The sequence below is a fragment of the Cervus canadensis genome, chromosome 20, assembly GCF_019320065.1.
Source record: "Cervus canadensis isolate Bull #8, Minnesota chromosome 20, ASM1932006v1, whole genome shotgun sequence".
Taxonomy (NCBI): domain Eukaryota; kingdom Metazoa; phylum Chordata; class Mammalia; order Artiodactyla; family Cervidae; genus Cervus; species Cervus canadensis.
The window spans coordinates 1660484-1673125 of record NC_057405.1 but is presented as its reverse complement, the minus strand read 5'-3'; the positions used below and the strand labels follow the sequence as shown (position 1 = coordinate 1673125).

At 42.7% G+C, this 12642-nt stretch overlaps 1 protein-coding gene across 4 annotated transcripts in view; it reads left to right on the top strand.

The window, feature by feature from the left end:
• The window catches only part of RARS2 (arginyl-tRNA synthetase 2, mitochondrial), a 67752-nt gene that overhangs the window by 54449 nt on the left and 661 nt on the right, over positions 1-12642 (top strand). For all 4 annotated transcript variants that reach the window (XM_043439725.1, XM_043439728.1, XM_043439727.1 and 1 more), the window contains 8 exons: positions 5909-5969; positions 7367-7443; positions 7945-8069; positions 8860-8927; positions 9015-9124; positions 9578-9673; positions 10618-10692; positions 12273-12336. In XM_043439725.1, the coding sequence (XP_043295660.1) occupies positions 5909-5969; positions 7367-7443; positions 7945-8069; positions 8860-8927; positions 9015-9124; positions 9578-9673; positions 10618-10692; positions 12273-12336 (676 nt within the window). The remainder of the gene's footprint in view (positions 1-5908; positions 5970-7366; positions 7444-7944; positions 8070-8859; positions 8928-9014; positions 9125-9577; positions 9674-10617; positions 10693-12272; positions 12337-12642) is intronic.

Genomic DNA, 12642 nt, shown 5'->3' with positions numbered 1-12642 from the left:
TCTTACGTGGAGCTCATCGTTAGAACGTATGATCTCATGTTCTTTGTTCTAGGATTAATGTAAGAGAAACCATTTCATTCTCAAAACTGTTATCAAATCCTACTTTCTTAAAATCTCTTGTTTTCATCACTCAAGATATATTTATTGAGTTTATTTTTATTGCCATTTATAGTTCCTGGAAAGGTTTAATATCATCAGAAAAGTAAGTGGAAAACTGTTTATCATTAAACATCATAGACTTCCAGAGATGAATACACTGTTCTACAGACTATAAAATTGAAGTACCTTGTTGCCAACTACAAATATTGTACCTGTGCACATTTCCAGAATGTACATGCTGCCAGGAGCTCATGTTGGCTCAGTGGCATCGTCGCTCTGTAACAATCATCTAACAGGCACAGAAGCGCCAGTCCTCGTTCTGATTTGTGGTAAAATGGGCCACGGGAGAAGTAGGCCATGGCGCTTACATTTTGTCATCTCTCTCCAAGAGGAGCAGTCTTTATTTATCCGTCTTCCCTGGTGGCTCAGATGGTAAAGAATCTGCCTGCAATGCGGGAGACCTGGGTTCAATCCCTGGGTCGGGAAGATCCCCTGGAGGAGGGCATGACAACCCACTCCAGTATTCTATCCTGGAGAATCCCCATGGACAGAGGAGCTTGGCAGGCTACAGTCCATGGGGTCGCAAACAGTCAGATAGATGTGACTGAGTGACCAAGGACAGCACAAGTTTATCAAGCACCCTTATTTCTGGGACAAAGCTAATAGGAAGGAGAAGACAGGACAATAAAAAAGCCACACAAGCAAAACACAGCCAGACTCGAGAAATTTATTTATAAGAAATGTAACAGGGAATTAAATCTGTTATCTTGTAATAAGCTATCAGTTCAGTTCAGTTGCTCAGTCGTGTCCAGCTCTTTGCGACCCCATGGACTGCAGCATACCAGGCCTGTCCATCGTCAACTCCTGGAGTTTACTCAGATTCATGTCCATTGAGTCAGTGAGGCCATCCAACCATCTCATCCTCTTATTCCCTTCTCCTCCCACCCTCAGTCTTTCCCAGCATCAGGATCTTATCAAATGAGTCAGCTCTTCGCATCAGGTGGCCAAAGTATTGGAGTTTCAGCTTCAGCATCAGTATTTCCAATGAATATTCAGGACTGATTTCCTTTAGGATGGACTGGTTGGATCTCCTTGCAGTCCAAGAGACTCTCAAGAGTCTTCTCCAACACCACAGTTCAAAAGCATCAATTCTTCTGTGCTCAGCTTTCTTCACAGTCCAACTCTCACATCCATACATGACCACTGGAAAAACCATAGCCTTGACTAGATCAACCTTTGTTGGCAAAGTAATGTCTTTGCTTTTTAATAAGCTGTCTAGGTTGGTCATAACTTTTCTTCCAATGAGTAAGTGTCTTTTAATTTCATGACTGCAGTCACCATCTGCAGTGATTTTGGAGCCCAAAAAAATAAAGTCTGCCACTGTTTCTCCATCTATTTGCCATGAAGTGATGGGACCGGATGACATGATCTTTGTTTTCTGAATGTTGAGTTTTAAGCCAACTTTTTCACTCTTTTATCAAGAGGCTCTTTAGTTCCTCTTCACTTTCTGCCATAAGGGTGGTGTCATCTGTGTATCTGAGGTTACTGATATTTCTCCCGGCAATCTTGATTTCAACTTGTGCTTCATCCAGCCCAGCATTTCTCATGATGTACTCTGCATAAAAGTTAAATAAACATGGTAACAATATACAGCCTTGACGTACTCCTTTTCCTGTTTGGAACCAGTCTGTTCATGTCCAGTTCTAACTGTTGCTTCCTGACCTGCATACAGGTTTCTCAAGAGGCAGGTCAGGTGGTTTGGTATTCACATTTCTTTCAGAATTTTCCACAGTTTATGTGATCCACACAATCAAAGGCTTTGGCATAGTCAATAAAGCAGAAATAGATGTTTTTCTGGAACTCTCTTGCTTTTTCGATGATCCAGCGGATGTTGGCAATTTGGTTTCTGGTTCCTCTGCCTTTTCTAAAATCAGCTTGAACATCTGGAAGTTCACGGTTCATGTATTGTTGAAGCCTGGCTTGGAGAATTTTGAGCATTACTTCACTAGTGTGTGAGATGAGTGCAATTGTGCGGTAGTTTGAGCATTCTTTGGGATTGGAATGAAAACTGACCTTTTCCAGTCCTGTGGCCACTGCTGAGTTTTCCAAATTTGCAGGCATATTGAGTGCAGCACTTTCACAGCATCAGCTTTTAGGATTTGAAATAGCTCAACTGGAATTCCATCACCTCCATTAGCTTTGTTCATAGTGATGCTTCCTAAGGCCCACTTGAGTTCACATTCCAGAATGTCTGGCTCTAGGTGAGTGATCACACCATCGTGATTATCTGGATCATGAAGACCTTTTTTGTACAGTTCTTCTGTGTATTCTTGCCACCTCTTAATATCTCTGCTTCTGTTAGGGCTATACCATTTCTGTCCTTTATTGAGCCCATCCTTACATGAAACGTTCCCTTGGTATCTCAAATTTTCTTGAAGAGATCTCTAGTCTTTCCCATTCTGTTGTTTTCCTCTATTTCTTTGTATTGATCACTGAGGAAGGCTTTCTTATCTCTCCTTGCTATTCTTTGGAATTCTGCATTCAAATGGGTATATCTTTCCTTTTTGCGTCTCTTTTCAGAGCTATTTGTAAGGCCTCCTCAGACAACCATTTTGCCTTTTTGCATTTCTTTTCCATGGGGATGGTCTTGCTCCCTGTTTTCTGTACAATGTCACGAACCTCCGTCCATAGTTCATCAGGCACTCTGTCTATCAGATCTAGTCCCTTAAATCTATTTCTCACTTCCACTGTATAGTCCATAAGAGATTTGATTTAGGTCATACGTGAATGGTCTAGTGGTTTTCCCCACTTTCTTCAATTTAAGTCTGAATTTGGCAATAAGGAGATCATGATCTGAGCCACACTTAGCTCTTGGTCTTGTTTTTGCTGACTGTATAGAGCTTCTCCATCTTTGGCTGAATAATCAATCTGATTTTGGTGTTGACCATCTGGTGATGTCCATGTGTAGAGTCTTCTCTTGTGTTGTTGGAAGAGGGTGTTTGCTATGACCAGTGCGTTCTCTTGGCAAAACTCTGTTAGCCTTTGCCCTGTTTCATTCCATACTCCAAGGCCAAATTTCCCTGTTACTCCAGGTGTTTCTTGACTTCCTACTTTTGCATTCCAGTCCCCTATAACGAAAAGGATATCTTTTTTGGGTGTTAGTTCTAAACGGCCTTGTAGGTTTTCATAGAACCATTCAACTTCAGCTTCTTCAGTGTTTCTGGTCTAGGCAGAGACTTGGATTACTGTGATATTGAATAGTTTGCCTTGGAAACAGAGATCATTCTGTTGTTTTTAAGATTGCATCCAAGTACTGCATTTCGGACCCTATTGTTGACTATGATGGCTACTCCATTTGTTCTAAGGGATTCCTGCCTACAGTAGTAGATACAGTGGTCATCTGAGTTAAATTCTCACTCATTCCCATCCATTTTAGTTCACTGATTACTAAAATGTCGACATTCAGTCTTGCCATCTCCTGTTTGACCACTTCAATTTGCCTTGATTCATGGACCTAACATTCCAGGTTCCTATGCAATATTGCTCTTTACAGCATCGTACCTTGCTTCTGTCACCAGTCACATCCACACCTGGGTGTTGTTTTTGCTTTGGCTCCATCTCTTCATTCTTTCTGGAGTTGTTTCTCCACTGATCTGGACTATATTCTTCAGGAATACTGAATTGCTATGCTGTACATCTGAAACTAATACAATATTGCAAGTCCACTAGACTTAAATAAAAAAGAAAGAAATGTGTCCACTCAGAATGGAGACTCTGTAACTATTCTTCTCTGATATCTTTTGCAGAGCTATCATTAGGTCCAGATTTTCCTGTCAATTTACCTTAATACCTGTACTTTCCACTTTTTCTTTGGGAGAATAACTGTCTTTTTTGCCAGGTGTAGAAATGTTTGACTTTTCACCTTGCTCTAATTTCAGTTGTTTCTGCCCCTTTGATGGTTTGCTTATAGAATCAAACTGTGTGTGTGCATGTGAGTTAAAGGAATTGTTATAACAGACAGACAAGAGTACAGGATGAAACTGACAAGAGCACGGGCTGAGACCTGCGTGTTTGTTCTGAGACCGTGATCATCAGTCACTTAACTTCTCTGGGCCGTGATTCCCTACGTGGTGAGCGAGACCTGAACTCAGTGACCTGGCATTTCTGTCAGCTTCCAAATTCAGATTCTACAAACTCAGCCTAGGACTTTTTCTTACATTCATCTCTTTTTTTCATTGGATCAAAAAGTTTCTCTTCATTTTTGTCCTTGGGTCAAATAGAAAAATATAATGGAGGTGTATATTTATGACTTCATTTTTGGGATAATCTGTATCAGTGTTTTACAACCATCTTTTATTGTAACACTTCTCAAGAGCGTTTTTAGCCATATTTTTCTTTGTGCCCACCCTCATGAAATTTTATCACCACATATTTGTCTGGATTACATACATACGTGTTTTATACATATGTAAGAATTTTTTTTGGCCCCTCACAAGACAGTTTTTGCCTCCATTCAGAATTCATGCTCTATTATATCAGGAGCATGAGGTGAGTACAAATGGCATATTGATGACTCAACATTTCAAAGACCTAGGAGCTTTTAAAAATTCTTCCAGCATCATGTAGTGTTAAGCAAAAATATCTTTAATTTTTTTTCTTGCAGTTTACTGAGATACAATTGGCATATAGCACTGTGTAAGTTTAAGGTGTACAGCCTAATGACTTACTTATATACATCATGAAATGTTTATCAGAGTAGACTTAGTGATCATCCGTCATTTCATGTAGATAACAAAAGTAAAGAAATAGGAAAATTTTTTTCCTTGTGACAAGAACTGTTGGGATTTACTCTTAACAACTTCATTATGTAAAATATGGCAGTGTGAATTTATCATTTTGTACATCATATAAGTTTATCTTTTACCTGTGAGTTTATACCTTTTGACTACCCAATTCTACCCCCCATCCCTTCCCTCTAAAATTCTACAAATCTAGTCTCTTTTTCTGTGAGTTTGTTTTTTAATTATTATTGACCTATCACACTGTTAGTTCCTAGTTCATAGCAATGTAAGTGATTTTGTTTTTCTATATATTCAAAATGATCACCATGGTAAGTCTAGATACAATATGTCATCATACAAGGTATGACTTACTTATTGACTGTATTCCCCATAAGGTAATTAAAGTAACTTGTAAGTTCAATATTTAAATAATGTTTACTTAAAATTTCATAGTTTATGGGTTTGTTACTTTTAATATTTCATATTGTGTGCAAACTGGATACTTAACCAGAGATAAGTAGAATTTTAGTCAAAAGAATTTATGGTATTTTTCAAATACTTTAGAAAATATTGCTTATGAGTGACCCAAGGCTTTGGAAGAATACCTAGAAGACACCTGTTCAGGTGTTGTATCCCCTCTGCTTTAAGTATGTTCTAAGGAAAGCACATCGCTGAAAAGTGACAGGAAGGCGATTCTTTCCAGTAAAGGCTTAGCAAATCGTAAAGCGTTTACCTGCAAACACTTTGCCTGGAGCTATTTAGTTATTATTACTACTTGTCCCAGAGCTTTTATTTATTTTTGATCTTTGCACAGCACTTTCATAATTCTTTTCCCAAAGCTGATCTTGTTATTATTGCTTTGCAGCTAAGCATGGTATTGGGATGATAGAAGCATGGGTCCTATACCTGAGGCTGAGGAATAACAGTCGCTCTTAATTAGAAAAGTTTCATTGCTATTAAGTAAGTGAAGCAAATTATTACCCAGATCTGCATAGTAAGTTAATCTACGGTCATTTTTTTTTTTTCAGAGATCTTGCAGCTGCTATAGATCGAATGGAAAAGTATAATTTTGATAAAATGATCTATGTGGTAAGTAATCACAATAAAAAACAAAAGGTTATGATGCCTGCCTCATGAAAACTGCAGAGATAGAAACTGAAAGCCCTGTTGAAAAACTATGCAAAAATAATTTGTCAAACTGTAGAAAGAATTCAGTGGTGTGTTTATGGTGGCAACCACTATGTTTTAAAAAAAAAACTTTAAAAATGAAACTGTTCACATTGCTTCATATTAAAAGAAAATTACACAAAAGAATGGTTATGTGTAATGAATATATATGTGTCATAATGCATTTTTTAAAACTAGCGTTTTATATTAAATATTTTAGGACTCACGAGTTTCAGAATAGTAGTTTCCATATTACCTTCACTCTTCCTCAAAGATAATATCTTATAAACGATGATACTTTGTTGACACCAGGAAACTAACATTGGTAGACACCCTAATTAAATTTCACCAATACTTACAGACACTTGTGTTAGGGTCTGGATTGTGGAAGGATGGGGGGATGGTTATGAAATTTTATCACATGTATATTCGGGTAACCTTCACCACATTCATAATACAGAACTGTGCCATCACAAAACAACTTCTTCTATGGCAGCCCCTCAGTGATCATGCCTTCCCCCGAGCCTCACCCCGGCAGCCACTGCCTGTTCTTCACCATACAGTTTTGTCACTTTGAGAATGTTCTGTAAATGGATTCACACTAGGTAACCTTTTGAGGCTGGCTGTTTTCACCCAGTATAATGAATGCCCTTGAGATTCACCCAAACTATTGCATATGTCAGTGGTTTGTTCCTTTTATGCTGAGTAATATTCTAGTCTCCGCTTCCCTTCCTTTCTTTCCATGTGAAACCTTCGTTTCTCCTAAGGGTGGGGGGGGGGGGGTGGGAATTGCTTTTAAATATCTCTTTAGTGCTTGGTTTGGCCTCCCTGGAGATCAGGGTCCCCGTGGCTGAGAGAGGAGTGATTCAGGTGGAATATTCAGCGGGGCACTGCAGCTCTCCCTGCTCTTGCAGAGCGCCCTGCTTAGACATTCTTCCAGTGGCATCCTCTTCATATGTGTATTTAAAACTGATCTGCTGATAATGACTCCAGCCTGTCAAAACTCAAATATTTTAGTATGATTTATGTCCAACATATTGTAGATTTAATGGGCTTCCCTGGTGACTCAGTTGTAAAGAATCTGCCTGCCAGTGCCAGAGACATGGGTTTGATTCCTTAGGTCTGCAAGATCAACTGGAGAAGGAAATGGCAACCTACTCCAGTATCTTGCCTGGGAAATCCCACGGACAGAGGACCATGGTAGGTCCAGTTCATGGGGCCGCAAAGAGTTGGACACAACTTAGCGGCTAAACAACACCACTGTAGATTTAACTTATCACCGTTCTTTTATTTAAATACACTTTTTTTTTTTTCTCAAGACAGATAAAGGGCAAAAAAAGCATTTTCAGCAAGTGTTCCAAATGCTGCAGATCATGGGATATGACTGGGCAGACAGGTACGATCTGCATGATTCTAAAGTGCCTTCTCAAGAACATTCAACTGTTGCTAGATCAGCCATGTCCAAAAATGTACCAGGTTGTTAGACTTTCGTTCAAACTTTACTTGTTTCAAGCTGTTAGTGTGGAAAAACATTTGTTCTTTGCACTTAGTTTTATTATTGCACGGTTATATTGATTTCTATCTTCTAAACATTTAATAAATGGTTTTATTAGATAACTGCTCTCAATGGCTTGATTTTCAAAATGCTTAATTCCGATCTCCTTTTTTTCATAAAGGCAACTAAAAATCTAATCATCCCCTGTGACTGTGAAGTGAGGCTGTGTGTTTAACATCTTCTGTGTGGTGTTCTGGCACGCAACACATCACAGCATGTTTCACTTTTTATTGATTACAGGAGTTAGAAGCTCAGACTGTTCTCTATAAATGTCTTGTTACATACTTTGATCAGCAGCTTCTTCCGTTTTTAGTGAACTAAATGCCTGCTGCTCCATTTCAGGTGCCAGCACGTGCCCTTTGGGGTAGTGCAGGGAATGAAAACTCGGAGAGGAGATGTCACTTTTCTGGAAGATGTTCTAAATGAGATTCGATTGAGGATGCTACAGAACATGGCTTCTATTAAGAGTAAATTCATTGTTTTGTTACAGGCGTAACTTACGTCCACTCTTCTGTTTTGCTGGACTTCTAGTGCAGTGTGATTTATTCTGACCATCCCTCCTTGGAACTTTCACTAACCTTGTCAAAAATAGCTTCACTAATTGAGGGCTCCAGGGTTTGGTGCTTGCTACTTGGCTCTGGTTTGGTTCAGTAATGTGAATCGATACACCCCGAGCCTCTTTGCCCAGGCAGCTCCAGCATCGTCACGCCACAGCTGGAGTGATCATGCAGAGTTCCTGTATTCCACAACTGAAGCAAGTCACAAGTCTCTTGGCTTTGTGTAAGCTTCACCCTTGGAAAAAGAAGGAACAGAAGTAAAGAAGTCTAATGTCTTACATGGGATATTTGTAAGAAAAATCATGTCTCTTCCCTTTTAATGAAGGCTTGGGAAACATCATTATCAAAGTTAAGTCTGCCCAAATTAGGAGAGTCAAGTACCCACTGTGCCCGTTTGTTCTTGATGCTGTCCACATACGTTTTGGCGGGTTTCCCCAGGTGGCGCTAGTGGGAACGAACCCGCCTGCCATTATAAGAGACAGAGGTTTGATCCCTGGGTTGGGAAGATCCCCTGGAGGAGGGAATGGCTACTCAACCCAGTATTCTTGCCTGGAGAACCCCACGGGCAGAGGAGCCTGGCGGGCTACGACTGAAGAGTGGACACGACTAAAGCAGCTTAGCACGCAGCGCACCTGCACTTCAGCCCTGGGTCTTGTCCAGTTTCACGCAAGGTGACCGCAGCTACCTCTGTCCGTTTCAGCGACCAAAGAGCTGGAGAACCCCCAGGAGACAGCAGAGCAGGTGGGACTCGCAGCCCTCATCATTCAGGTCTGTGGAAACTGCTTCCGGGGCGGGGGAGAGCCTTTGAATGGGTGCTGCGACGACTCCGCATGCTGAAGGTTTCCTGTGTTTTAGGACTTCAGAGGTTTCCTGCTGTCTGACTACCAGTTCAGCTGGGATCGTGTTTTCCAGAGCCGCGGGGACACGGGAGTCTTCCTGCAGTACACACACGCCCGCCTCCACAGGTGACACGGGCCGCGGGGGAGTACAGGATGGCTCTGGCCTCCTCAGGGTGAGGCCTGGGTGGAGTGATTCCAAGACCAAAGGCGCTGTTTTCTGCACTTCTCCCACATCTGACATTCAAAGCTAGGTGAAGTCCGGTGGACCTCCTGTTATATGTGGATCTTGAGAGGTTTTTTGAACATTCATTTATTGCACACCTATGTAACAATGCTTTCCTGTATATTACCTTACTTAGCACTCAGAATAATCCCGCCAAGGAATATACTCCATTTTCAGATGAAGAAACAGATTTAGGAAAAATTGAGGCATCGAGTCAAACAATGTTAGCTTCCGAGTCTAGGACTAGATTAAGGAGAATGAGAGTATGCATGCTGGGATGATGTTCCTTACTTGCAATTACTCGTACCCCAGCTGACTTGCTTAATCCTTTGTTGTGTTTAAACTTCTGACAACAGTCTGGAAGAGACTTTTGGATGCGGCTATCTCAATGACTTCAACACTGCCTGCTTACAAGAGCCGCAGTCTGTTTCCATTCTCCAGCATCTTCTCAGGTATGGGGTCCTCACGAGGTCGTCTGCTGCTGCTCCGTGAGGGACTGTCGTCATTTGCTGACCACTGAAGTGAACAGGCCAGTGACTGCACACAGCCCTTCTCCAAAGATGTGACCAAAGAGTGAGCGCCTGCCTTTAGAGAGCAGACAGAGGGCGTGCTCACGGCTGATCCTGAGGCTTTAAAAATAGCATCACCGTTGAATCAGCCCAGATGCGTAACATCCCTTAGATCACAGTATGAGAACGTAAAGCCTGGTGAAAGCATAACCTTTTACGTTTCAGAAACGATCATCTTCTCACCCTCTGTGATGAGTGGAGGCAAGTCCCTGCCCTTGTGCACCTTCCCTGAGACCATAAGCCTTTCATTTGCTCTTGGCTCCGGTGAAGCCTCAGATATAGGGGGCAGGGGGCCATGCCTCTGCGCCCGCACCGGCATCATCGGTGAAGCCATGCTTGTCAGGAGAGACTGATGATCTCGGGGAGACCTGGAAGGGATGTGGGTGCTTAGCAACAAGGGCGTTTTCTCTTTTTGCCACACAGTGGTCTGCGGTTCTTTCCTGGGAAGAGGGGTTAGTTTACTTACATTTGGCTTACTTTGAGGAAAAAAATAAGCCAACCTGGTTTTCTTGGCAGTGAAAAGACTCTCCTCGATTATGTTCCTAAACATGGCTGGAGCCTGTGTACATTTAACAGCTATGATTTAAGTCCTTGCTTTAGGCTAGGCCCACAGGATTTCAAGATAATTTAAAAAGTACCTGCCATGGAGGTATTTGTAAGAAAGAAAAATGTGCCTTCACCTTCAAATTTACACAGGTTGTTTTTCATATGTCTAATACCGCTAATGATATCAAGTCAACCTTTCACTCTCTTTGTCTTAGCATCTTAGCTGAGTGTAATACGTGCCCAGCCTTCCCTGCCGCCCACTCCTCTCCTCTTTCTTTTAGGTTCGACGAGGTGCTTTATAGGTCATCTCAGGACCTTCAGCCCACGCACATTGTCAGCTACCTTCTGACTCTAAGGTACTTTATAAACTTGCTATTTTCAGGCATTAAGTGTTTGAGACCTGATATGACAAAGGACCTTTCTTTCATCTAAAGGCTTCCCATAGACAAGTCTGTCAGCCTGAACAATTACACTTTAGGTCCCAGGGCTTCTCACTTCCTCTTTGCACGTTAGCAGTTCATGTCCGTTCACTCAGTGACTGAAGGTCCTGTCACTGCTGTCCAGTGAACGGGAACCAACAGCTACATCGTGGACGGGCACAAAGGGTGCATGTTAGGACAGAGTGGACATGAGGGCCGACGTTAGGGCTCTCAGCCAGCCTCGAGATTTCAGAGCGGACTTCTCAGAGGAGGGGTGTAGATGTGAGTCAGGAGGAACAAGGTGGCAGAGAAGGAAAAGCCCAGAGCTGAGCGAGAACGCGATGCGTGAAGAGCACTGCAGAGGCAGCTCTGGGGGAAACGAGAAGCCACCCGCAGCCTCTGGCTGTGTCCTGAAGTGTTGCGGCTCATGCTCGGGACAGTGAGGGCCATAAAAAGGTTCTAAGCAGAGGCACAGGAAAGTCAGTCTGATCGAGGGTAGAGGATGAATTGGAAAGCGAGTAGGTGACCCTTTGATAGAAGTTTCGCAGTGCTGGTTTTAGAAACTCTAAATAGAGGTTGACTCTTACAGCAACAAAGTTGTATCTTCTTATAAAGCTATTTAAGAAAGGAAGTATTTGCTTTCACTCAAGATTTATTGAAATCAGATTTACTGGGACTTTTTCTTGACCATGCTTTCTACCTGTCTTCCCCAGATTTACAGGTTTTTGTTTTCTTTTAATTTCCACTTAGACATATAGACATGAAGAAGCCAGAAAATCTCTATTGTCACTTAATCATTAAAACCAATGTCATAAGCATCATTTCTCTGGCACAGTATTGTTCTTGCTGCCGTAACGTAAACAGAAAAAATACTTTAAGAGTGGCCAGTGTGTGCAGAATGGGCTGATAACTAGTCCTACGCCACCACCTCACTATACAGAGGAGACAGGCCAGGCTGTTACACATCTCATCCTGAGGGATGCCTAAGTAAAGGAAAGCTAATATTAGAAAATAATCCCCTATACTTATAAAACAGTGAAATCATAACCTTAAAGAAAACGAAATTGTAATCATAGCACCCAGCATTATCAACAGTAGCATTAGTGTTGGTCGCTCAGTCGTGTCTGACTCTCTGCGACCCCGGGGACTGTAGCCCAGCAGGCTCCTCTGTCCATGGGATTCTCCACGCAGGAATGTCGGAGGGGACAGCTGTTCCCTCCTCCGGGGGACCCTCCCGACAGGGATCTGACCTGGGTCTCCTGCACTGCAGATATTTGCCGTCTGAGCTGCCAGGGAAGCCCTAATAGTGGAACCAGGACCAAAACTCTAAGTCTGGAGTTTGGTTTGTTTCACTTTGCCAGTTAGTGACAAGCAGTGAATTCAGCCTCATCCCTGCAGCTTTGGAAATATCCTTCAGTGGCCCTGGGCCTTGACCTGTCTGAACTGAGGGGGTGAGGCGAGATGTCGGGCTCACAGGTCACTCCCGCTGGTCCTGACCCCGGTCTCTCCTCTCTCAGCCATCTCGCCGCGGTGGCTCACAGGACGCTGCACGTCAGAAGCAGTCCTCCCGAGGTGGCCGGGGTACGTCGCGTCGTTTCTCCCTGTTGTCTCTGGCGTCCTCAGCCTGTGGTCACTGAGTCAGTCTGGTAGATGTTCCTGGAGCAGCACCCTGTCGTCAGACGGCGGCAGCTGCTCGGATGCTCAGGCAGTCACTGAGTTAGGCTGTAACAGTCACTGTTACTTCCCACCACAGACACACGCTCCTGCGTCCAGTGAGTGGCGAGCTCCCCTCGTCTGAAGCTCTGCTTCACGGTGTGACCGTCACTCCCACCCCACCACCCTGAGTACCAGTTTTCCCGAACAAATTCTAGGAATTTGTCTTTCTTT